This window comes from Lampetra fluviatilis, chromosome 8 (genome assembly GCF_964198595.1).
Source record: "Lampetra fluviatilis chromosome 8, kcLamFluv1.1, whole genome shotgun sequence".
Taxonomy (NCBI): Eukaryota; Metazoa; Chordata; class Hyperoartia; order Petromyzontiformes; family Petromyzontidae; genus Lampetra; species Lampetra fluviatilis.
This window is the reverse complement of record NC_136282.1, coordinates 14943614-14969559: the sequence shown is the minus strand read 5'-3', so window position 1 is coordinate 14969559 and position 25946 is coordinate 14943614. Positions and strand designations below refer to the sequence as shown.

Sequence of the window (25946 nt, the reverse complement as noted above, 5' to 3'; positions counted from 1 at the left end):
CGGCGGGACTCGTGTTTGACACGGGGCGACGCTGTGTCGTGCGGAGCCCTCGAGCGCGACAGACCACGACGGCGCCACCGCCGGCGTAAAGGGCGACGCGGCACTTGGGTTCGGCAAACCGCGGCACGTCACGGCGCTGGGGCGAGCCGCACGGCGCGACAACGTCCCCCACCCCCCGTGTCGCCTGCCCCGCGTCACCGCCCCACCGCCCCCCAACCGCGTTGCCCGCCCCCCGCGTCCTGGCCCACCGTTTCGAGTATTCGGCTGCTGCTGCTGCGGCTGCCACCAATCTCCACGCGACGATGACGACGACGATAAGCCGCTTTCGCCGAGCTATCATTCGTTGCAGGCCACGTCGCTTCGCGAGAAACAGCTGCGTAGCTCGGTAGGTGGGGTTGGAGGGCCTTGCATGGCAAAATCATATATATATTTTTTTTTATCGGTCGACAGGGGCTTTAGTTCACCTCTGGCGTGGTGGCAGCGCCGCAGCTCGCGGTCCTGCACGAAGCCGGCGAACATCTGCGTCTGCATGAAGACCTCGAGGAAGCGGCGGACGCTCTTGGAGGCGACCGCCTTGCGGAAGGCGTCGGCGTGCAGGCGGCGGGCGCCCTGCTCGTCGGCGCGCACGTGCAGCGCAAAGTGTCCCACCGTCTCCGCGAAGAAACGCACAAACGCCTCCGACACCAGCGCGTTGAGCGCCGCGCTGGCCTCGCCTGTCGCCGTGCGCGTGGGGGGGGGGCAAGGGGCAGGGGCGGGGGGGAAGGGGGGGGGAAGGGGGGAAGGGGGGGGGGAAGGGGGGCGGGGGGGAAGAAAGGCCCCGTGGGCGCCGTTAGCCGGTTTTAGAGTTGCCTCGTCGTGGCGTCGTTTTATTTGTTTTACTTTACTACAAAACACTCACAACAACCAGCGGAGCGCCCGGCAGCTAAAATGCACCAAGTTGGCACAGCTGGCGCGTCCGCCGGTCATCTCAGTCAGCCAACCACGGCACCTGCTGCGTCTGTCACGTGACCTCCCGTCAGCGAGCCTTTGACACTCCACGTGGCCTCAAAGCGCACCTGGCCTGGCGCAGGCTCCGACGTCACCGTCACTCAGTGGCCAATGGCGCGTGTTGGTGTTGGGGGGAGGTGGGCGGGTCACCTGCGTCTCCGTCGTCCGCGTCGTCGTCGTCGTCGCTGTCCACGGCGCTGCTGGCGATGAGGCTGCGCTGCTCCAGCACCTGCTCGAGGGCGGCGTGCAGCTTGCGCGGAATGACGCCGTCGTCATCGTCCAACTGGCACCGCCGCACAGGCAAAGGCAAATGATCCCCCCCCCCCCCCGTTATAGCTTCACAGCCTCTCGGGGCAAGTGCTGTTAAAAGCCAGCAGCAGGAACCTATGAAGACCGCCACGGCGTGGTGTTGGCGGCAGCACGCCCGGCCGCCTTTGTCTCCCTCCCCCCGGCTGATGTTTAGTTACCGCACCAGCTACTCATTTAAGGCCGAGTCGACCCAAAAGGAGGCAACAGCCATTGCTGGGAATTGTTTGTAGTGCAGCACACAAACAACGTTGGCACACACACACGAATAATTGGATGCCAAATGGTAGTGACATCACTGCAGCACCTGTGCCAGGCTAAGTGCACCTTGAGGCTATCACGTGAAGTGCTGAAGGAATGCTGATAGGAGGTCACGGAACAGGCCCAGGTGTTATGAGTTGACTGAGATGACTGGCAGATGACTAAGGCACGCACACATATCTCTAAAAAAGACAAATACCCCCCAAATAGCCTGATCAGATGGTTGGGGCAAGGGCTATTAGCGAGCACCTTTGAAGGCTGGGTTGGCACACGAGGGGGTGGGTGGGCAGCACCACGCCAAACTGCCTTTGTCTCCCCAGTAACGATGTTTATATCACACCACAGCAGGTACGAATTTGAGGCTGAGTCGACCAAGGGAAGGCCCAGGACTGCTTCAGATAATCGTCACTGATGTTGGCCGTGAACTCGGGTAGCCGGTTTCATAGCGCAGTGAAACGCTAACTGCCAACAAAAACAAAGATCCCCCATATAGCCTAAACATACTGTTGGGGCAAGTGCTGTTAGCGAGCACATATGAAGGCCAGAATGGCACACGAGGGGGTGGGTAACCAGCACCACGCCCAGCCGCCTTTGTCTCCTTAGTGGTGATGTTTACTGCACACCACACTAGGTACTCATTTGAGGCTGAGTCGACCTAGGGGAGACCCAGGACCGGTTCAGATAATCGTCATTGGTGTTGGCCGTGAACGGGAATCGAACTCAGGTCGCCGGGTTCGCAGTGCAGCGTGATAACCCGCTACACTACCGCTCCATGTACACACACACACGTACACACACACACGTACACACACACACGTACACACACACGTACACACACACACACACGTACACACACACACGTACACACACACACACACACGTACACACACACGTACACACACACACGTACACACACGTACACACACACACGTACACACACACACGTACACACACACACGTACACACACACGTACACACATACAAAGACACGCACACAGTCTCCCACACGCGTTTCTTTAAGACCATCGTGACCGCCTCTCCGACCAGAAAAATCCATTCACATTTTGCGGTCACGAGAATTTCTATCGATCAGACGCGTGGGAGAAGAGATCAGGTGTCTTGGGAGCCACCGAATCGTGCGCACGCACGCACGAACGAACACGTGAACACGTGAACACGCACGAACACGTGAACACGCACACCCTGGCAAAGATCCCGCCCGGCACGGCACACAAGGGGGTGGGGTGGTGTGGCCCAGGACCGGTTCAGATAATCATCACTGGTGTTGGCCATGAGCAGGAATTGAACTCGGGTCGCTGGGTTTGTAGCGCAGCGCGCTAACCGTTGCACTACCGCTCCCCGTACACACACACGTACACGCACACACGTATAGCCTTAACAGACTGTAGGGGCAAGTGCTGTTAGCGAGCACCTATGAAGGCCAGCACGACACACGAGGGCGTGGGTGACCAGCACCACGCCCAACTGCCTTTATCTCCCCAGTGGCAACATTTACACACCGCACCAGGTTCTAATTTGAGGCCGAGTCGACCTAGGGGAGGCCCAGGACCGGTTCAGATAATCGTCACTGGTGTTGACCGTGAGCGGGAATCGAACTCGGGTCGCCAGGTTCATAGCGCAGCGCGCTACCGCTCCCCACGCACATTACCACACACACGCTTGCGCACACTCGCGCTGACTCACGCGAGTCCTCGCCCACTCAATGCACGAGGCCTCCCCGTCCGTAAATCGCCGCCGTTTTCCTGGAAATTCCATCGACCAATGCCGTCCGTAAAAGCCCACGGGACGCCGGCACCGTGAAATCGAGAGCCGGGAGATGGGGGGACGGCGAGCGAGGGGCGGCGTGGAGATGGATGGGCGATTCGCACGCGCAGCCCAGACGCAGCGCGATCGCCTTTTCGTTGCAGAGGCTCGCGGGTCTGACCCCAGTGAGCCGCCCTGGTTGATGCTGCCGGGTGTATGAGGATCGTCGCCCGATCGGCTGCGGCCAGGACAGGTCGGGAATAATCGACGTCTGTCTTCGGGTGGAAGCGGGAATCGATTTGTTTTTACGGGATGTGGTTGCGGTATCGCAGTTTTGTGACTTCGCTGCAACGCACTGCAAAGTTTTGATTAGAGGCCGAGTGCGGACTGAGAAATGTGTGCGTGGGTTTAGTCTCCAGCGGGGAGGTTGGTGGCCGTGAGCATTAAGAGTAAAATTCCACCCGCCGTCTCGCTTTTCAGTGGATGCCGTACGTATGTTCGTACGTGCGTTCAACATACGTACGTGCGTACGTATGTTGAACTTCTTCCACGCCGTATACGTAGCCGACCGTGCCGGTCGAAGGCGCGTTCAAAATCCCGTGACGTCATCCGAGGAAGCAGCGGGCCGACGTTACTGTCGACATTTGAAACTTCACACCGCAAATTCCTTCATTGGGGAACTGCTTGGCAATCGTCACCCCCCCCGCCTACCGCGGAAGAGTGGCAAGACCCTCCTGAAAAAGAGTCTCGAGACTCGGTGAGGCTTTCCTGGGTAAACAACAATAATGATCAATAAAAATTCCGCTGTCCGTGTTGTTGAAGTTTTCAAGATTGGCAGTCCCTGCCGCGGGAAGGGTTTGGCCACTCGCCGGCCCGGCCTGCGGGAGGCCACCGGAGAAAGCCCACGGAGAGCAGGGGGAGACACGTACGAACTCCGTACGGATAGCCGCGAGTTTTCATCACAGCACCACCACGCTGCCCGGTGTCATGCAGGCGTTTCGCCGTACTCCATCAATCACTCGACGACAAAACAAAAATTACAAATGCTGTCTATGTACTGAAATTAAAACAGTTTGATTTGTGGTGTTTCTACCGTTGCTTCTACAAGCGATGCTTCATTTCGGTGAACGCCGCACACGAATCCAAACGACATAATAACGATGCCTAAGCAGGAGTTGCATCTGCTTATATTTACATCGTTTTGCGTTGAACTGCCACCCACATCTCTAAGAGAGAGAGAGAGAGTTCTCTGTCTGCAAACATCTGGCAGATCATCAGCATTGACTCAAGAGAGTATGACCTCTACTGATGAGGCACTGAGTGTTGAAACCGATGCAAGTTGTACTCGTATTAAAGGAAAAAAAAGCTGCTGATAAGATGCACCCCCAGAAGGCCGTGCGGCGGATTGATGGGGACATGTAAATAAATGCGTAACAAAAATACAAGTTATATAATTATATATATATGTTTATTTATTTATTTTATGCACAGATAAAGGGACGGAGGTATGATGTCACCTTATGTATTTTGTGAAACGATATGAAAGTGGCCCTGTGGAGACGGTGGATGTGGGGCAGCTGCTGCTGCTGCTGCCTGTGGTGGTGGTGGTAACGAGTGTTTGTGTAGCTGGTCTCGGACAGAGCTTCCTGCCGAACCCCCACCCGCTTTCCCAGACAAAGATAAATATACCCCGGATAGTCTTCACAGACTGTTGAGGCAAGTGCTGTTAGCGAGTAGCACCGATGAAGGCTGCCGTGGCACACGAGGGGGTGGGTGGCCAGCACCACGCCCGGCCACCTTTGTCTCCCCAGTGCTGAGGTTTACACACCGCACCAAGTACTAATTTGAGGCTGAGCCGACCTACGGGGAGGCCCGTGACCGATTCAGATATTCGTCGCTGTTATTGGCCGTGGGTGTGAATGGAACTCGGGTCACCGGGTTCAAAGTGACATGCACACGACGTCCTTCAGCAGCATGATGCTTGGTTCAAGTCGGGGTTCCAGCCCCAGTTCAGGTAATCGTCACTGGCTTGGACCATGAGCGGGATTCAAACCCACGCCTGGTGCTGGTGTCCACCCACCGCCTCGTGTGCCGTGTCGGCCTTCATAGGTGTTCGCTAACAACACTTACCCCAACAGGCTGCTGTCAAGGCTCTACACGGGAGATCTGTGTCTGTGTGCGAGGTTACTCACCTGTCTGATGAAGCGGTTATTGCACAGGTCCACCACGAGCACCTGCACGCGACACGCAGCACAGACTGTGGTGAGCCAGGTGCTGGTGCTGGTGGCTACGCTGCTGCTGCACGTGACCAGTGTGGAGGCAGCAGCGAGGGTTGGGTGGATCACCGCGCACAGCGATCGTGAACTAGCGGCCACTCGTTGAAGAGGTTCGAATCCAGCGGCCGCCCTCGTTAGTACTGTGGGTGGAATAACCACAATAATATTGCCACTGTGCAGGGTGCGTTTCACCGTCGACGTTAAAGGTCCCCCCGTGGGGTCATTGTGTGCCTGCGTCATGGTCCAAAGTTGAAGAATTACCACCGCAGACGTAAATAAAAACCACGCAATGTAAACATCCCAATGCTGCAAAGATTACTCGCAAATTACTCCCAACCGGAAACATATAATAAACAACCATGGCTCGGGCCACTGTCAGAACTAAGTTGGCAGGACCCTCCTGCGAACGACAAACTATCAACTTGTTTTGCCATGTAAGGCCCATTGAGCTAGAAATATCTCTTTCAGACATGACCTTGGCACAAATGATAGCTCTAGGAAGTGGCTTATCATCGTGTGGAAATTTATAGCAGCCAAAAAAACCAAGCAGCCACGGGGAGAGAGACACTCAAACTCCAAATATACAACAGGCGTCAGGGTTGGGATACCAAGCGAGGTAGTTAACATCTCCTAGCCTCCACAGTGCCCCGTGGAACGAGCTGTGGGACTTGGCGAGGCCCTCCCTCCACTCCCCCTCCCTCCACTCCCTCCCTCCCTCCACTCCCTGCCTCCCTCCACTCCCTGCCTCCCTCCACTCCCTCCCTCCATTTCCTCCCTCCACTCCACTCCCTCCACTCCACTCCCTCCACTCCACTCCCTCCACTCCACTCCCTCCACTCCACTCCCTCCACTCCACTCCCTCCACTCCACTCCCTCCACTCCCTCCACTTCCTCCACTTACTCCCTCCACTCCCTCCACTCCACTCCCTCCCTCCACTCCCCTCCCTCCACTCCACTCCCTCCCTCCCTCCCTCCACTCCCTGCCTCCCTCCACTTCCTCCCTCCACTCCCCTCCCCGTGGTCACCTCCTCGAGCGGCAGCTCCTGGAGTTTGGGCAGCGTGGAGGAGAGGACGCCCATGAGGAAGGGCGTGGGGGAGCAGGCGATGTCCAGCATGGAGGCGGGCAGGACGGGCACGTAGGTGTGCTGCCACGCGAAGGGGTAGAGCAGCGCCGCCGCCGCGTGCCCGCACTTCGACAGGGTGCTGGGGGGGGGGGGCAGGGGGGGCACACGGCCAAGGCGTGAAGAAGGGGGTAGGGTTAGAATTCAGATTTGAAGAATAATTGTTCACCACCTCCGTGGTTAGGCATGAGATAGTCGCTGCCCCAGGGGATGTACGTTGACGACAAGCTCGCTCGGCACGTGTACGCCGTTCTACGTGGTAGTTTGTGTGTGTGGGTACATTCCACCCTCCTCGAGAAAACACCATGGTTCGCCGCCGCCGCCTCGACGCGAGGAGGACAGAGCGGAACCTCCTCCTCCCCCGTCTCTTGCCCCGTCAGCAACCTGCCCTCGGGGGCACTTGTCCAATAAAACATTTTTTTGTATTCACATCGTGAACACGCACACCCTGGCGGGAGACTCACGAGCCCAGAGGGCGCACCACCGTTGTGGTAGTTGTTGTTGTTGCTGAGTGGGGAAAGGAGCCGCCGGACAATGCGGCGGCACAGAATGCCCCCCCTCCCCAAATTTCTGCGGTCCTCTATTTATTAAATTGTGAGTGGCCAATGAACGAGGAATTTCCACCACTGGCTCTGCAGGGCTGTAAACGTGCGATGAGCGCCGGTGCCTGGGCGCTGATTGGAGCCCCGCAGGGAATGAGCGAGTTCGACCGCGATGGGTGAAATGTTTTTCTTGCATCCGACTCCCAAATCGTCACAACTACAACCACCGCTCGCCACCAAGTGGCGGCGGACGTCACCACGGCGCTCGTGCCAGGCTAGGTGCACGCCTTCGATCGTCGCGCGTGGCGTGAGTCGGGACGGCACTGCCCCCCCCCCCCCCCCGAGACGCTGCACTACCGCTGACAGCCCCCGACGGCCCCCCCCTCCCCACCCAACACCCCCCACCCCCCCTCCCCCTCCCCACCCCCCCCCTCCCCCCTCCCTAACCCCCCCCCCTCCGAGCGCGCGAGCACATCCTGCAGGAATAACCCCGCACACGCGGACGGACGGCGCGGAGGAAACGGCACGAACCTTTACAACTCACCCTATAAATATCCATGTCCCCTCTGCTGAGGTGCGTGTGGGGGGTGGGCGTGGGGTGAGGGTGGTGGGGGGGGGCGGATGGAGGGGGTTTCAATGCATGCATTGGGATAACACAATCACAAAGCCTCGTGATGATAGCCATTGCCTACGCATTAGCATGGTTGGCTGCGTATGGTGCGAAAGAAGTTCGACACACAACAACATAGCCGCTGGCTATGCATGCACGGCCATGCCCGCCAGGCGCAGCGATGCCCCACACGTGCCGTGTTGCCCCCATGAGACACAACCATTGCCCCCATGTCTTTCCTTGCCCCATTAGACAAAGCACTGCCCCACACACGAGTCATCTCCGGCAATCATCATCTCTCGCACTAACGCTACATCCCGAGCGCGAGGCAACCTTGATTCAGTATTGCTGTGCTCGTTACACCCGCGGCATTAACCAGAGGTGATATCTGTCTGCTTATATGTCTATCTATATGTCTCTGGTTCTGTGTTTTATCTCTCTCTCAAATTTAGCATTCTCAGGAAGAACGTAATCAACCAGGTAGGGTGTTGACTGTTATGTTATCCGACTCTCTGTTGTATTACATTACATTTCTAAGTATACTAGATATGTGTTTCTATTTCATTTATACCTGATGATGATTGCTTGTGTTGCAATCGAAACGTCGTATGCTAGTATTTTAATTTATTATTTTCTCTTTCTACATGACTTTACCGAAAGAACCAAAGAGTCATTCCTGCAGTCACGAAAGCTCCAAATGAAGTTTTATTAACCAGAGTGGCCGCTGGATTCGGAGCGCCAACACGTCGGCGGCGAGCGGCGAACGCGACACCGCCAGGGCGCGTCGCTGCCACAAAGTACGGATGGTGACTCGACCCCCGTGCTGCGATGCGATGATTTCCCATCGTTCACGGAAGCCGTTGGGATTTGAACCGCCCCCTCTCCGCTCTCTCCGATGTGCAGCACCCAGAGAGGTCAGGGGCGGCCGCTCTCTCTCTCTCTGTTGCCCAGGCTGGTAATGATTAGACCTAACTCCTGGGGGTCACTTGCCAGCAGTGAATGGCTCGTACTTAACAAAGCCTACCACACACACACGCACGCACGCACACACGCGGACAAAGATCTCCCCTTCAGCCCCACGGAGAACGGTCCGGGTCAAGTGCTGCATGGGAGAGGCTACGAAGGTCGGAATGGCACACGTGAGCGTGGTGCGACAAAAGACAAATATCCCCAAGTGTAGCCTTAACAGACTGTCGGGGCAAGTGCTGTTAGCGAGTTGCAGCACCTATGAAGGCCGGCACGGCACACGAGGTGGTGGGTGGCCAGGCCCACGCCCAGCCAACTTTGTCTCCCCAGTGCCAAAGTTTGCACATCACACCAAGGTATTCATTTGTGGCTGAGTCGACCTAGGGGAGGCCCGTGACCGATTCAGATCATTGACGCTGGTGGCCGTGAGAGGGGAATCGAACCTGGGCCGCTGGTATCGTAGCGCAGCGCGCTAACCGCTGTGCCATTGCTTCTCACCCACACACGCACACGCACACACACACGCACACGCACGCACACACACACGCACACACACGCACACACACACACACGCACGTGCACACTTGCATATGGACGCACACGTGTAAGCACTTGTGGAAATTCAGGAATTTGTGGAAGTTGAGGAATGTTTTGCTCGCGATGCTGGTCTCATCCCGGACATCTGCTAACATTCCCCCACTGTGGCTCCCACCCTCAACCCCCACCCTAGGCACAGAGACAAAGATCCCCCGTGTAGCCTTAGCAGACTGTTGGAGCAAGTGCTGTTAGCGAGCGCCTATGAAGGCTGAGACGGCACGCGAGCGGGTGGGTGGCCAGCACCACACCCGGCCGCCTTTGTCTCCCTAGTGGCAATGTTTACACACTGCGCTAGGTACTCATTTGAGGCCGAGTCGACCTAGGGGAGGCCCAGTACCGGTTCAAATAATTGTCACTAGTGTTGAACGTGAGCAGGAATCGAACTCGGGTGGCCGGCTACGTAGCGCAGCGCGGTAACCTCTACACGACTGCTCCCCTGGACACACACTCACGCCATGTCTCACTTCCATCTGGACAGTTCCAAAAATGCTCCACTCATAGAGCGGCCTCGGTCTTAAGTTTCACATCACTTCACGTCTCGTGCTAAACGACAACTGCACATCACGCTATCCTCATCATCGGTGAACCACATCACGTGCCTTCCATCGAGTGTGTCACTGAAGCCGATATGAAGCAGACACAAAGCCTGCTGCTGGTCACTCGCTACGAAGGGCACCGTGGTGACGAGATGGTAACTACCTCGCCTGGTATTCGATTCCGACGCCTGTATATTTGGAGTTTGTATGTTCTCCCGGTGGTGGCGTGCATTTTTCTCCGGGTCCTCCGGGTTTAACCTCCACATTTAGAATTAACATGCACTTCAGAGTATTTGGCTGCTATGAATTCCGACATGATAAGCCACTTCGCTAAACTATAATTTGTGCCAGGTCGCTTCAGAAAAAGAGCTATACAGCTCAGTGGACCTAACCTTGTAAAATAAAAAATAGTTGAGTTGTCGTTTAATCTCAGAGACTATTGAGACCCTGAACCATGAAACTCTTTAGAGAACCTGTGGACTGAGATTCGGAGGCATTGAGACCAAGAGTCCCCAAGAACCTGAGGCCCATGACTGCAGAAGACACACAAGTCGTGAGACTCCCAAATGATAAGCCACTTCGCTAAACTATCATTTGTGGCCAGGTCGCTTCAGAAAAAGAGCCATGCAGCATATCTCAGTGGGCTTTAACACCTCGTAAAAAATGTAAGTAGGGTCATTACCCGAAACGTCGCCTTTTGTACAATTCTCAATTCAAGGCCACACTGTTGTTGTTGTCTTTGCATGTGCACCGCTGCCAACGCAGCAGCAGCAGCAGCACCAGCAGCAGATACTCTTCTCAGGGCCCGGCCACCACCTTCCCCCGCTATTCCGTTCTCAAGCAGAGGAGGGCGCAAGGAAGTCTCCTGTGAAGCGGGAGGGGGGCGTGGTGGGGGGGGCAGCCCCACCCCAGGGGCCGCCTTCGTCTCCCCGACGTCCACAGCGAAAGGACCGCTCCCTGTAACGAGGCCGAGTTGAACTTGCGGAGGTGGCCAGGAGAGATATTCAGATTTTGTCCACGAGTCGGGAATAAACCATGCGTCGCCAAATTTCGCAGCGCCACCGCTCCAACAACAACAACAACCTCCATTCGCCACTAAGTGGCGGTGACGTCACCACGGCGCTTGTGCCAGGCTACGTGCACGTTGAGGCCACCGCTCCACACACACACACAGAGCCAGGGGGGTTGCCAGCTGCCCGGGAATTGGCATTCCTGTGTTGCGGTGTCAGGAATTGATTTGCATCGATATCGGGTATCGCTGTTGTGCTGAACTTTATGACTGCCGACAGCACAGGTTTGATGTGAGACCTGGACTGCCTTAGGTGAGGGTTTGGTCCACATTGGATAGTGTGGCAACCCTAACCCACAACAAAGACAAACACCCCCACCCCCTCCCCGTGTCGCCTTGGATCAAGTGATGTTCTAGCGAGCACCTGTGAATGCCGACACGGCACACGAGGTGGCGGGTGGCCAGCACCGCGCCCGGCCGACTTCTTTCTCCCTAGCGCCGAAAATTACACACCCAACCAGATGCTGATGTGAGGCCGAGTCGACCTAGAGGATGCCCAGGACCCGTTTAGATCATCGTCACCGGTGTTGGTAGCCGTGAGTGCGAATCAAACTCGGGTCTCTACCAGGTTCGTGGAGCAGCGCGCTACTAACCACTCCCCACACCCTCGCGCACACACAGTGCGCTAACCATTGTGCCACCGCTCCCCATACACAGACACCACCACCACCACCACACACGCACGCACGCGCACACATCCAAATCGGCCTGTACAACCTGCACCACTGGCTTAGGACTGCCAATCAATTAGAATTAGCCCCCTACCCTCCTCCCTGCTCCATACCCCCCACCCCGATGCCCCCCCCTCCCCCAGCCCCTGCGCCACCTGAGTTTATCGGCGGTGAAGATGACCCTGCGCTCCATGAGCAGCGAGGAGAAGACGCGCAGCAGCTGCCGCGGGCCCAGGCACGACAGGAGGCAGGAGAAGTCCACGTGCTCCAGGCGGGAGTCGCTGGGCCGCCGCAGCTCGATCGTCTGTTTGGGGGAGGGAGGGAGGGGGGGGGGGGCGAAGGTGGGGGGGGGGGCGAAGGTGGGGGGGAGGGGGCGAAGGTGGGTGGGAGGGGGCAAAGGTGGGGGAGAGCAAAGGTGTGGGGGGCAAAGGTGGGGGGGAGGGGGGCGAAGGTGGGGGGGGGGCGAAGGTGGGGGGGGGCGAAAGTGGGGGGGGGGGGCGAAGGTGGGGGGGGGGGCGAAGGTGGGGGGGGGGGGAGCGAAAGTGGGGGGGGGGGCGTGAATGCGAGGGTGGAGAGGCCTCGTCTGTGTGATACATTCTGTAAACGACCCCCCTCCCCTATAGCCTGTAACAGACTGTTCAGGCTGTAGGGGAAGCGAGTAGCAGCACCTATGAAGGCCGACACGGCACACGAGAGGGTGGGTGGCCAACACCACGCCCGGCCGCTTTTGTCTCCCTACTGGCGATATTTGCACACCGCACCAGGTACTCATTTGAGGTCGAGTCGACCTAGGAGACGCCCAGGACCGCTTCAGATAATCGTCACTGATGTTGGCGGCCGTGAGCGGGAATGGAACTCGTGTCTGTGCCCATCACACTGCTGCTGCTTCATCCGTCTCATGGGCTGTGATGTGATTGGCCAAGCGGCGCCACGCTGCTGTGTTAATAGCCTCGGTGTGACCGTGCGAGACCCCCCCCCCCCCCCGAGTTGATAATGTTGTGACTACGTCACTGGTTAGGGCGGTAGGGGTCAGTGCCGCCTTTGTCTCTCCACTGCTCACCACGCTGCTGATCATAGGACACAGCAAGATAACCGCTGGCAGCTTCATCGTAACGCTTTCCAATCCGCGCGTTATCGTCGTCTGTGTATAGTGGGCACCACCGCCGGCCACCGCAATGCACGCATCTCCCTTCATTCGACCGCTCAGGTCGGCCTCCTCTCAAACACAAAAGCTTTGTTCTCCTGTGCACAACGACCTGCTGCTGCAGCGCTCCTGCAGCTCCTGCTGTTGTTGTCGTTCTGCGGTGTCAAGTTTTGCTCGCCTTATCCTTCCAGGGCTAAAACCCTGACCCCGTCCGGACGGCCGAGTCTTATTTGGAGATAAGTAGTGGGAGATAAACGCGTTGATATAAATCACTCAAAGGAGCACTTTAAAATAATGACACTAAATAAGCACCCTGGCCTGCGTAGTGGTCGCCCTCGGGCCGGCGTCGACCACGTGGCCCAAGGCGCGGCACCTCCGTCTCGTCTCCAGCGGCAGGCGGCTCCGGTTAATTGGCACCTCCGCCTCTTATTACTACTCAAGCGTTGTGTCCTTTGATCAGCAGCGTGGTGAGCAGTGGAGACACAAAGGTGGCACTGACCCCTACCGCACTAACCAGTGACGTAGTCACGACATTATCAGCTGGGGGGGGGGGATGGTGCGGCAATCGGTCAGGTGGGGCCCTCCAACCTTTGATTTGTCTCGCACGGTCGCACCGAGGCGATTATACAGCAGCGTGGCTCCTCTTGTCTAATCACATCGCTATGCTGCTCACCGTAGTACGGTACAATACTGGCGCGGATTTTCCGCTGCAACGGGTTCTCGGATTTCTCAATAAAGCTCGCTTGCGCGCGTGGGGCGGTGAAGCGAAACGTCGGACCTCGCGGCGCACGACCCCCCCTGACGCGCAACGGAGGACGCCGTGACGTCCCCCCCCGCCACCCCGCCCGCCAGCCCCACGCGGGTCGCAGGCCCTCGCCATCCAGCAGCGGACGGAGCCTCCCTCCTCACCTCGTGTCCGGCGCCCGGCAGGAAGAGCGACACGCGGACGGTGCGGCCCGGGGCCGGGAAGGGCGCCTCCACGAGTGCGCGCATGAACGGGTAGACGAGGGCGGCCGACAGCCCCCGCCGCCTCTCCACCTCGTCCAGGATCTGCGGTGGGGGGGGGGGGCACGGGGGGGGGGGGGCACATGACATCATCACCACAGCCATGAAGGAAGCCCCGGGTCAATGTTCTTCACTCATCAGTCAGAGACATGATCATCATGGAAACATAAAACAATAGGTTTTACTCTTTCTTGTAATAAAACAGTGGTGTTAAGATGTTATAACACCAAACAGAATCACATTTTTCAAAGGAATCCTGTCTGCATTAACCACACGTAATTGTGGTGAACATGCAAACACAAAAGAACGTACTCTGATATAATATATGAGGCTTTGTCTTTGAAACTGATTGGTCCACACCAGAGACGGCTTTCTTTCGAGCCTCGTCTCAAAGTGCTCGACCAGAGGATGACGCCAAAAGGCGAACAGCACGAAGACAACGCCACTCTCAGAGCATTGGGAGCTCGGGGTGAGCAGCTACAATATGGAACCTTTCTTTCCAGTGGCAAAGACATCGTCAGTGTGACGGCCGCCACACATTTGAAACCATTGGGGGTTTGACAGCAGCACGATGATGATGATGATGATTGTGGGGATGTTGTCACGTGTTGGCAGTTGTCAGGGGGCCGCACTACAGGCCGCCAGCGGCCCACGGGCCTTGCAATGAAGAGCCCTGCCCCAGGTGGAGTCTTGAACCAGAGGTTCACAACCTTGTGGGTGGTTATGGAGGTCCCCCCGCTCAAGCCCCCCCCCTCACCCTGTTTGCTAAGGCCACAATACACAGAGATCACATGCTCACGCCTTTGTATGTATGTTGAACTTCTTTCGCACCACCGTACGTAGCTATCCGTGCTAATCGGAGGTGCGGTGGGAAGAACAACAAACTAAACACAACAACAAGCTGCTCTAAATAAATTAGTTTGTCGATCTAGATGATGATGAGTTAAAAGTACACAGCTCCAGTGGCTCCTAATATCGGAAGAAAGAGCGTTCCAGACGGCCACAGAAGCGTATCTGAAAGTGCCGCGCGACGATGCGGTGACCGCCGCCTTTGTTCGATGGTCGCGCCAAAAGCCGCTGCGAGGCCCCAGCGGCGGAGACAGATTTTGGAGGGGACAAACCCAGCACGAGGGGGAAATGTGAAGGAGTTGAGAGCGGGGGGTTGTGGGAAGGGAGACTCGAGAGGGGAGGGGAGGGCGAGAGAAGAGAGGGGAGAGAGAGACAGAGACACAGAGAGAGACACACACAAAGACAGGAAGACGCACTGCAAACAGGAAAGCGCGCGACGTGGGGGGGGGGGTGTTTCTGGCCTGGGTCTCGCCCAGAACCCCGACCCGGGAGCTATTATTATTACTACTACTACTACTATTTTTATTATTCCTATTTATTTCTTTACTCGTGGCTAGAATTGGAAGTCGACGCTGGAGTTTCTAAAAATAACACCCGGCGCAGCTGTACGTTTTTTAGGAACTGACCTAAAAAGTGACGACTGTGAGAACGTGAGCCGCCGATGGATGGAAAGCCGATGGTCGTGATGATGATACCAAGACGATGACGATGATACCGAGATGATGATGATACCGAGACGATGATGACGGGTCACTTGAAAACAATCTCATTTCGCTTCGACGACGACATCGACCATGGTGGCGGTGGTGGCGGTGGTGGCGCCTTCGATGGCCATGCAGTGTGATGAGTAACTTCATGAGTGACGTAAAACTATCACGCATCGTGTTAATTCCACGTTAAGTTAATGCTCATGACGATCGCAAAATTACAACGGTGAAGTGTGATTACGCCGATGGTGATTGGATGATGACCACTGCATGAGGACAATGAATGAATGTGCACGATGATGATGATGATGGTGGTTATGCCCATGGCTGACGATCACTCCAGAGCAAGGGGCCCGTGTGCGTCTCCTCTGTCGCTATTATTATCGTTCCGCTTGCTTGCCCAGGAGAGCCTCGCCGAGTCTCAAGAATCTTCTTCTGGAGTCTTGCCACGTTTGTCACAGTATGGGTGAGGGAGGAGGGGGGGGGGGCTTTGATGATGTTGCTGCTGCTCGCGTACGAATCCCAATTAATTTGCAGCTAATTTCCCCAGCTAATGGGATTTATTTATTGGCCAATACCAATTGCATTGCACGGTTGTTTCTTCAGCGAGAACTGTTTCTTGCGTTTTAGTTTAACGTCCTTCCCCCGCACCTCCGATTAGCACGGTTGGCTACGTACGCTGCAAAAGAAGTTCAACAAACATACGTTCACCCCCGTTTAGCATGGTTAGATATGTACGGTGCGAAGGAAGTCCAACGTACATGCATACCAGTTCTGGGAGGGAACCAGAATACACCGAGGAAACGGATGGAGAGCCGCTCACAGCAGCAGCGGTCCTGTGGCCAAATGACCCAGAGTGTGCCCGAACCGAACCGGGGGGGGGGGGGGGAGAACGTACAAACTGGAAAAAAAGAAAGACGCCCGTGATAGGGAGTCAAACCCAGGCCCTTGTTGCTGCAAGGCGCGAGTGTCACCAGCGCCGAGTCTCACTGCCGTGGGATCGACTGCGGCGCATGCCGTGGTGCGGGTCATCTTGTGGGACCCAATGTTGAAGCACGCACATCCGCCCCCGTTTGGGGGGGGGGGGTGTGACGGTGTGTGCATGTGTGTGCCTGTGCGTGTGTGTGCCTGTGCGTGTGTGCGTGGGGAGCGGTGGCGCAGTGGTGAGCGCACTGCGGAACGTCGTCGACCTGGCGGCCCGAGTTCGATTCCCGCCCACGAGCAATAACAGTGGTGAATATTTGAACCGGTCCTGTGCCTCCCCTAGGTTGATTCTGCCTTAAATGAGAAGCGCGTTTGTATGGTGTGTGTATAATGTGTCTTTGATGTGTGCGTGAGATATGCATGCGTGATGCACGTCCGCACTGTTCGTGTGCACTGTGTGTGCATGGTGTGTACGTGCGTCATGTGTATCTACGTGTGTGTGTGACATGTCCTTGCTAACAGCACTTGCCCCCACAGTCTGTTAAGGTTATACGGGGGACCTTTGTCTTTGTATGTACGTATACGTGTGCCATGTTACACACTTGTGCAATGACAATGCGCGGGGAGCGGTGGCGCAGCGGCCGTGCACGTTGCGCCGTGCCGGCCTTGCTTGGGTGCTCGCTAACAGCGCTGGCCCCAACGGTTTCGTGTTGGCTACGCGTGGGCCTCTCTGTCTGCATCGCACGCACACACACGAACACGTGTGTGTGCGCGTGCGCGTGCACGTGGGTGCACGCGTGCACGTGGGTGCGCGTGTGCGTGCCGGTTGTGGCTTTGAAGGAAGGAGGCATCTCGTGAACTCCCCACGTCACCTGGAGCTGATTTGGACCGCAAGGGGGGCGGGGGGCGATTTCAGGAGCGGGCGATGGAGGGAGGAGGGGTGGGGGGAGCGTGCGAGCAGGATGGGGGGATGGGAGGGGATGGGAGGGGCTGAGGGGGGTGGGGGGGACAGGGCCGTAGGGAAGGCTGTGCTCTTTAGGAGTCGCTGGTTCCGGTTTAATTTTTTTTTTGTAATTCACTGCCAGCTGCTTTTGATAGCGCAACCCCCCTCCGCCCTGCCTCTATCCCAGGCGTGCACACACGTACACACACACACGTACACGCGTGTCCGTGTGTGTCCGTTTGTGTGTGTGCACGCCACAGATCCGCGCACGGCGCCAGGACCCCCCAGGAAATGCCAGCGCTCCTTATTTCAAACATCGAGAGTTAATACTTGCTCGCGACTCGGCTCAAGAGAAGAGTTCCTCCATTTAGATTATTTAATCTACCCGTGCGGCGGAGCATTGGGCGGTCTCCCCCCACCTCCATCCCCGCCGTGTGCCCGGCTGGGTTTTCTCCCAACCCCATCACGTGGGGTTTGGCGTCCCCCCGCCTTTCGTGAGCCCCAAAAAACCTTCGTCGTCGTAGTCGCAATGGGATCGGCCGAACGTCCCAAGGCGGCGGCAACCCCCCCACCCATCCCCCGTCTCCTCCCAGTCGCGCTCCGATCGCGCTCCCGCAACGCTCTTCTCGGGGATCAATAAAAGGGGTCGTCATTGATTCTAGATTTGAAGTTTTCGTGACTGCAAGGATTCATACTCTTTGTTTTTTTCGGTAAAGTCACGTAGGAAAAAAAATAAATAAATGAAAAACTAAATTATTCAGCAGGTGGAGCTCGCACCTGAGCTACGAGCTACTTCTTTTCAGAGGAGGCCTGGGGCCACACGTGACAGCTCACCGAAGTGGATTACATCATCATCATCGTCGTCGTCATCATCATCGCACGTGGGAATTTATAGTGGCGGCCGTATAATCTAAACGCGTGTCGTTTATAAATGTGGGGGGGAGGGGGGTAGAATCGGAGGAACCCGGAGAAGAATCCACGCCACCAACACGGGAAGAGAGAGAGAAGACGCGGATTCTAAATATTTTCTAGAAACTAAAAGAAACTATAAACATTTTTTTCTTTTACCGGGTAAGGCCCACTAAGCTATCTTTCAGAAGCGACCTGACCACAAACGATCGCTCAACCAATTTGCTCATCACGCGGACATTGAGAGCAGCTCTTGTAAAAGCAACACAACTAAGGGGGCATCGTCGGGGTGATCCGGGATCGAGCCCACGTCCCTCCCGCGTGGCAGGCGAAGGAAGGGACCGAGTCAGCGGCTCGCCTTGCCCCCCCCCACCGCCCCCCGCCGGGCAACGGCAACAACAAAAATTCCGCGCGCGATGTTCGGCGCCGCAGTAATTTGACGGGACAGGAACGGAGCGACGGTGAGGGCGTGACGACGTCACCACGGCGTCTCGCGCCTGCCACACCTGAGACCACCAGATGTCCCCCCCCCACCTCTTTGATGTTTGAGACAGACGGGGGCGGGGGGGGGGCACCCCTCAGGACAGAAACAACACGAGGGTCTAGGCAGAGTCGGAGGCATGGCAGCCGTGGGTTGTTTTTGTTGTTGTTCGCGCCGCGCGTCGTTCGTACACGGTGTCATTCTGAAGCTCCGGGAAACGAAACGTCGGACATCGTGCCAAATAACATGTATGCATCTCAGGTAGCAAGGGGCCGGATATTTGCCTTCGCACCTGGTTTGTGGGGTTGAACCTGGCCGTTCTGAGCTCAGCGGAGCAAGGCTGTGTCGTTTCTGGCTGCAGTGAATCAGGCCGTAGCGAGGTGGGGGGCACGGGGGGGGGGGGGAGCAGGGGAGGGGGGGCAGGGGGTTACGACGGGGCGAGCGCTGCAGGGCGATCGATTCGAGCGAGTGAACGAGTTTGACAGACTGGCGCGTGTCGGGTGAGTCAGTGGAGTGAGTCAGTGGAGTGAGTCAGCAGCAGCAGCAGCCGCCGGGCGAGAAAACAATCGGGCGCCGATGGGTTCCCAGCACTCGCCAACTCACCCCCACTTGAGCAGACTCACAAAGGCAAAGGTCCCCCGTATAGCCTTTAATAGACTGCTGGGGCAAGTGCTGTTGGCGAGCACCCACGAAGGCCGGCACGGCGCTCGAGAATGGCTGGGGTGACCAGCACCACGCCCGGCCGCCTTTGTCTCCGCAGTGGCGATGTTAACACATCGCACCAGGTACTCATTTGAGGTTGAGTCGACCTAGGTGTGGTCCGGGACCGTTGGCCGTAAGCGGGAATCGAGCTCGTGTAGCCGGATTCGTAGCGCAGCGCGCTAACTGCTACGCCACCGCTCCCCACGTATACACACGGAAACACACACACGCACGTACAAACACGCACGTATAAACACACACACACACATGTACACACACGTATTGTCACACGCACGTTTTGTCACACACACACGTATACACACACGTATACACACGTACACACACACGTACACACACACACGTACACACACACACGTACACACACACACGCACACACGCGTACACACACACACGTACACACACACACGTACACACACACACGTACACACACACACGTACACACACACACGCACACACGCACACACGCACGTACACACACGTACACACACACGTACACACGTATACACACACACGTACACGCACACACGCACACACACACGCGCGCGCACTCGGATTGCTGGGTGCGTGAACCACTCTGAGTGCAAGTCCGCCGCCTCATCGCAACCCCCACGTGCCCGCGTGTCGGGCCCGGTGTCTCCATCACAAGGGTCGTACAGAGAATTCCACACCCCCCCCCACGCCACCAGAAACGAGACGCTCGGCGCAAACCAGTAAGGCAAGTCCTCGCTTAACGCGATATCGCTTTGACCCCCCCCTCCCCGTTAGAACGCAGGGTCTCGGGGGTTGACGGCGAACTACTTTCTTGAGCTGCGTGGCTGAGCGGAGTGATACAATGACGCGGAGGCGTACACTCGGTTATTTGTCCCGCGAGGCAGTTCGTGTCAGCCGGCGGAATCTCGCCACACGTGACCATCACCATCATTACTGTTACCATCACGTTACTTACGTGGGTGAGGGGAGACTTGTTTTCGCTTAACGCGAAACTGTGTAGGGACGCATCTCCTAGCGCGCTAAACGAGGACCTGACCTGTCCAGTACAACCAGGGCAGCCGTCAATCCGGAGCAGGTGGTTCGCGATGTTACGAAGCGTCCCATTCACCACCCCCCCCCCCCCGCTAAAATGCGCGGTAGAAGAGTGGGGGGGGGGGTGGAGTAGCGCTCGGATAAAAGAGCCCCCCACGCTGTAGCGAGGGGGGGTGGCGGAGAGAGCTGACGGATCGGACCCCTTGTCCATCGGCTCTCAAGCCAAGCGCGCGCTCCTCTGCCTCTCTCTCCCTGTATCTCTCTCTGCCTCTCTCTGTCTCTCTCTCTCTGTCTCTCGCTCTCTCTCTCTGCCTCTCTGTCTCTCTGTCTCTCTCTGCCTCTCGCCGGTCGCATGGTCGGGTCTCGTGATTTCAGCGGCCACCTGGGGCCACTGGCGCGCTCCACACAGTTGACTCTGTGATAGCGAGTCAAGCTTGAGCTGGGTGGAGCTTTGGCTCGGTGAAAACGACGAAAAAAATACTTTTGGGTCACGCGGAATATTTTTTAAAATATAAATTGGTTCTTGAATGGCAACAACGCAGCGAATCGCAGGGGGGGGGGGGCATGGCCAATGAGAAGAGGGAGGGGGCACCGGTTAACTGAAAGCGGCCCCCTACCCGCTTTAGCCCCCCACTATCCCTCTCCCCCCATTGCCCTGCCACTATACTCTCCAACCCCGCCACCCCCAGCCCCCCTCCGACTTCCTGGACTTCCTGTGGCCTTGATTTGTCATTGGCTTTGCGACAGTGTGGAGATGCCCTGGGGGATTATCTGGACTGCAGAGAGGCTCCCCTGCCCCCAGCCGCCACTGATCCAGAGACACGGGGACACTGGGACACAAGACACAGAGACACAGAGACACAGGGGACGCAAAGACGAGGGTAAGGGTGGTAAGGGAGGGTAAGGGAGGTCACGTGGATTGTCATTCAGACACCGTCTCCCGTGGTAGCCATCACCTCCACCGATCAGTGGGCAACTTCATTGCGTAATAATTACAATAATAATAATCAGAACAACACCGCACCAGGCACTCGAGACGATGCATTCACACGTGGCTCTTCCTCCTGGGTGTTGTACCCCGGGAGGCGGAAGCCCCCAGCTCTCAACCACCACCACCACCACCCCCTACTGAGTGGAGCAACCATTTAGCCTGTGAAGTCTTCAACAGTTCCGCGCGACGATAACATCGATGGGTTGGTGAGGGGGCGGCGGGGCGCTGTGGTGAGCGCACAGTGCTACGAATGTCGCTGCGTTTTATACGCCCGGCGCTCCGCGGGTTGTTGTGAGCGTTGCTCCGCTGTCCTCCGCTGTTGTTGGAGGGTGACTGCCTCCAACTGCACAGTAGCAACGTCCTTCGCAAACACACTCCACTCTCCCACTCACTCATTCACTGACTCTCCCACTCACTCACTCTCTCCCACTCACTCAATCACTCTCTCCCACTCACTCACTCTCTCCTACTCACTGACACTTTCACTTACTCACTGACGCTCCCACTCACTCACTCACTGACGCTCCCACTCACTCATTCACTGACTCTCCCACTCACTCATTCACTGACTCTCCCACTCACTCACTCTCTCCCACTCACTCAATCACTCTCTCCCACTCACTCACTCTCTCCTACTCACTGACACTTTCACTCACTAACTGACGCTCCCACTCACTCACTGACTCTCCCACTCACCCACTCACTCACTGACGCTCCCACTCACTCACTCACTGACTCTCCCACTCACTCACTGACGCTCCCACTCACTAACTCACTGATGCTCCCACTCACTCACTCACTGACGCTCCCACTCACTCACTCACTGACGCTCCCACTCACTCACTCACTGACTCTCCCACTCACTCACTCACTCACTGACTCTCCCACTCACTCACTCACTCACTGACTCTCCCACTCACTCACTGACTCTCCCACTCACTCACTCACTGACTCTCCCACTCACTCACTGACTCTCCCACTCACTCACTGACTCTCCCACTCACTCACTCACTGACGCTCCCACTCACTCACTCACTGACCCTCCCACTCACTCACTCCCTGACTCTCCCACTCACTCACTGACTCTCCCACTCACTCACTCACTGACTCTCCCACTCACTCACTCACTGACGCTCCCACTCACTCACTCACTGACGCTCCCACTCACTCACTCACTGACGCTCCCACTCACTCACTCACTGACGCTCCCACTCACTCACTCACTGACGCTCCCACTCACTCACTCACTGACGCTCCCACTCACTCACTGACTCTCCCACTCACTCACTCACTCACTGACTCTCCCACTCACTCACTGACTCTCCCACTCACTCACTCCCTGACTCTCCCACTCACTCACTGACTATCCCACTCACTCACTCACTGACGCTCCCACTCACTCACTCACTGACGCTCCCACTCACTCACTCACTGACGCTCCCACTCACTCACTCACTGACTCTCCCACTCACTCACTGACTCTCCCACACACTCACTCACTGACTCTCCCACTCACTCACTCACTGACTCTCCCACTCACTCACTGACTCTCCCACTCACTCACTGACTCTCCCACCCACTCACTCACTGACGCTCCCACTCACTCACTCACTCACTGACTCTCCCACTCACTCACTCCCTGACTCTCCCACTCACTCACTGACTATCCCACTCACTCACTCACTGACTCTCCCACTCACTCACTCACTGACTCTCCCACTCACTCACTCACTGACGCTCCCACTCACTCACTCACTGACGCTCCCACTCACTCACTCACTGACACTCCCACTCACTCACTCACTGACTCTCCCACTCACTCACTCACTGACTCTCCCACTCACTCACTGACTCTCCCACTCACTCACTGACTCTCCCACTCACTCACTCCCTGACTCTCCCACTCACTCACTGACTATCCCACTCACTCACTGACTTTCCCACTCACTCACTCACTGACGCTCCCACTCACTCACTCACTGACGATCCCACTCACTCACTCACTGACTCTCCCACTCACTCACTCACTGACTCTCCCACTCACTCTCTCACGGAGGCTCCCACTCACTCACTCACTGACTATCCCACTCACTCACTCACTGACGCTCCCACTCACTCACTCACTGACGCTCCCACTCACTCACTCACTGACTCTCCCAATCACTCACTCACTGACTCTCCCACTCACTCTCTCTCCCACTCCATCTCCCACCCTGCCACTCTCCCTCTCCGCCGCCCCCGCGCACCTTTGAGAAGAGGGTGAAGCAGCCGAGGCGGCTGACGATGCAGTGAACCTCCGGCAGGCGCGGCCCCTTGCCGCTCGGCTGCGAGACACAAAACGGCAGCGCAGCGCTCGGGAACCGGGAAGCACGCGGGGGAAACGCGGGGAAACACGCGGGGAAACACGGGGAAACACGTGGGGGAAACACGGGGAAACATGCTGCCTCGCATTCGCAGGCCGGGAGCGCCATTCTCCTGCTGCGCTCAGAGCCATCCTCGATGGGGGCCCCACAATTCGACGTGACGGCGTCTGATATCACACTCCCGCTTTAGTTTGAAGGCGTCGCGGCCCACACGGTGCAAGCTGCCCCAAGCCCTGCACCACCCCCATCAGGACGACCCTGGCTGCCGCTGCAAGGTTTCGGTCGTTGCGACGGTTGCAAAAGATTGTGGGTAGTTGCAGTGGTTGCCGTGATTTCATGGTTCCATTGGTTCCGGTGGTTGTCGTGGTTTGGTTGTGATGGTTGCGATGCTGATCGCGGTGGTTGTGTTATTGCGCCAGTTGTGGTGGTTGTGGCAGTTGCGGTGGTTGTGGCCGTGATGATTGCGGTGGTTGCGGCAGATATGACTGCGACATTGCGGTGGTTGCGCCGTGGTTGTGACAGTTGCTATGATTGTGGTGCTGGCGAAGATTGCGGGCGGTTGCGATGATTGCGGCGGTTGCGATGATTGCGGCGGTTGCGATGATTGCGGCGGTTGCGATGATTGCGGCGGTTACCAGGAGACGCCTGCAGTAGCCGAACCGGCGGCTCCCGTCGCTCGTCGTCAGCACGAAGGAGAACATCTCGCTGCGCACGGCCGGACGGGGCAAGCGTGTCAACACCGCACGGCTCAACACAGATCAACAACAACAGCCACAACGGCCAGCCAGTGGCGGTGATGTCGCCACAGCGCTTGTGCCAGGCTAGGTGCACGTTCGGCAGGCTGTCATGTGAGGTGTCGAAGTTTCTCCGACTGGGGTCACGGAACAACGGAGACAAAGATCCCCCAGATAGCCTTAACAGGCTGAAGTGGCAAGTGCTGTTAGCGAGCAGCATCTATGAAGGCCGGCACGGCACACGAGGGGGTGGGTGGCCAGCACCACGCCCAACTGCCTTTGTCTCCCCAGTGGCGATGTTTTTACACACCGCACCATGTACTGATTTGAGTCTGAGTCAACCTAGGGGAGGCCCAGGACCGGTTCAAATAATCGTCACTGGTGTTGGCCGTGAGCGGGAATCAAACTCGGATCGCCAGGTTCGGAGCGCAGCACGCTGACCGCTACACTACCGCTCCCCACACACACACGGTAAGACACACACGGTGACACACACACGGTGAGACAAACACGGTGACACACACACGGTGAGACACACACTCGGTGAGACACACACACGGTGACACACACACGGTGAGACACACACGGTGAGACACACGGTGAGATACACACGGTGACACACACACGGTGACACACACACGGTGACACACACACGGTGACACACACACGGTGAGACACACACGGTGAGACACACACGGTGACACACACACGGTGACACACACACGGTGACACACACACGGTGACACACACACAGTGAGACACCCCCTCCCCACCTGGTGTAGTGGGTGATGGGCGCCCAGTCACGTGCGTCTGGGAAGCAGAACTGGGGGATGGCCTTGATCCTCTCCTCGGACTCCCGCACCTCCTTCGTCAGGCGCTCCAGCTTCACGTCACAGACAAACATCCCCCGGGTGACGTCACACAACGCCGGGGTAGGTGGAGAGGGGGGGGCACAAGGCCTGCTGGTGAGCCGGGTCGTCCCCGCGCGAACGAGACTCCGACCCTCTTCTCTTGAGTTTTCATAAACACAACCAGCGCGCCCCTTGGGGAACTGGTAGGTGACCTGGGCTGGTGCTCACGTACCTTCGGGAACTGGTAGGTGACCTCGGGCTGGTATCCGCGCCCCGTCGGCTTGGCACGCAGCGCCACCACCAGGAAGCACTCGAACAGCTGGCGCTCCTGCCACTCGAGCAGCTCGCGCTCCAGCGTGCGGTGGCCACGTGTGCGGGCGCGCAGCCGCGCCATGCGCACCAGCCTCCACGCGTGCTCTGCTCGCCACACCATGGGGAGGGAGGGAGGTCAGAGGTCACGGGGCTTAGGGAGAGGGGGGAGCAGGGGGGTGGTGGTCGGGGAGCGGTTGAAAGTAAAATATGGGCACCATGATGATCGATCGGTCGATTGTAATGCACGTAATAATCTAGCCGGGATGTGCGTTCTTGCGTAA

The 25946-nt window shown here is 57.4% G+C and overlaps 1 protein-coding gene across 1 annotated transcript in view; it reads right to left on the bottom strand.

Moving 5' to 3' along the window:
- LOC144933993 (DENN domain-containing protein 2B-like) overlaps positions 1 to 25946 on the bottom strand; it is a 38499-nt gene that overhangs the window by 2578 nt on the left and 9975 nt on the right. The window contains exons 10-21 of the mRNA XM_078859387.1: positions 25586 to 25770; positions 25276 to 25385; positions 24404 to 24473; positions 23652 to 23729; positions 13760 to 13900; positions 11862 to 12010; positions 6620 to 6797; positions 5511 to 5552; positions 4188 to 4196; positions 3444 to 3556; positions 1138 to 1439; positions 465 to 713 (exon numbers count right to left, since the gene is read on the bottom strand). Coding sequence (XP_078715513.1) covers positions 465 to 713; positions 1138 to 1439; positions 3444 to 3556; positions 4188 to 4196; positions 5511 to 5552; positions 6620 to 6797; positions 11862 to 12010; positions 13760 to 13900; positions 23652 to 23729; positions 24404 to 24473; positions 25276 to 25385; positions 25586 to 25770 — 1626 coding nt within the window. The remainder of the gene's footprint in view (positions 1 to 464; positions 714 to 1137; positions 1440 to 3443; positions 3557 to 4187; positions 4197 to 5510; positions 5553 to 6619; positions 6798 to 11861; positions 12011 to 13759; positions 13901 to 23651; positions 23730 to 24403; positions 24474 to 25275; positions 25386 to 25585; positions 25771 to 25946) is intronic.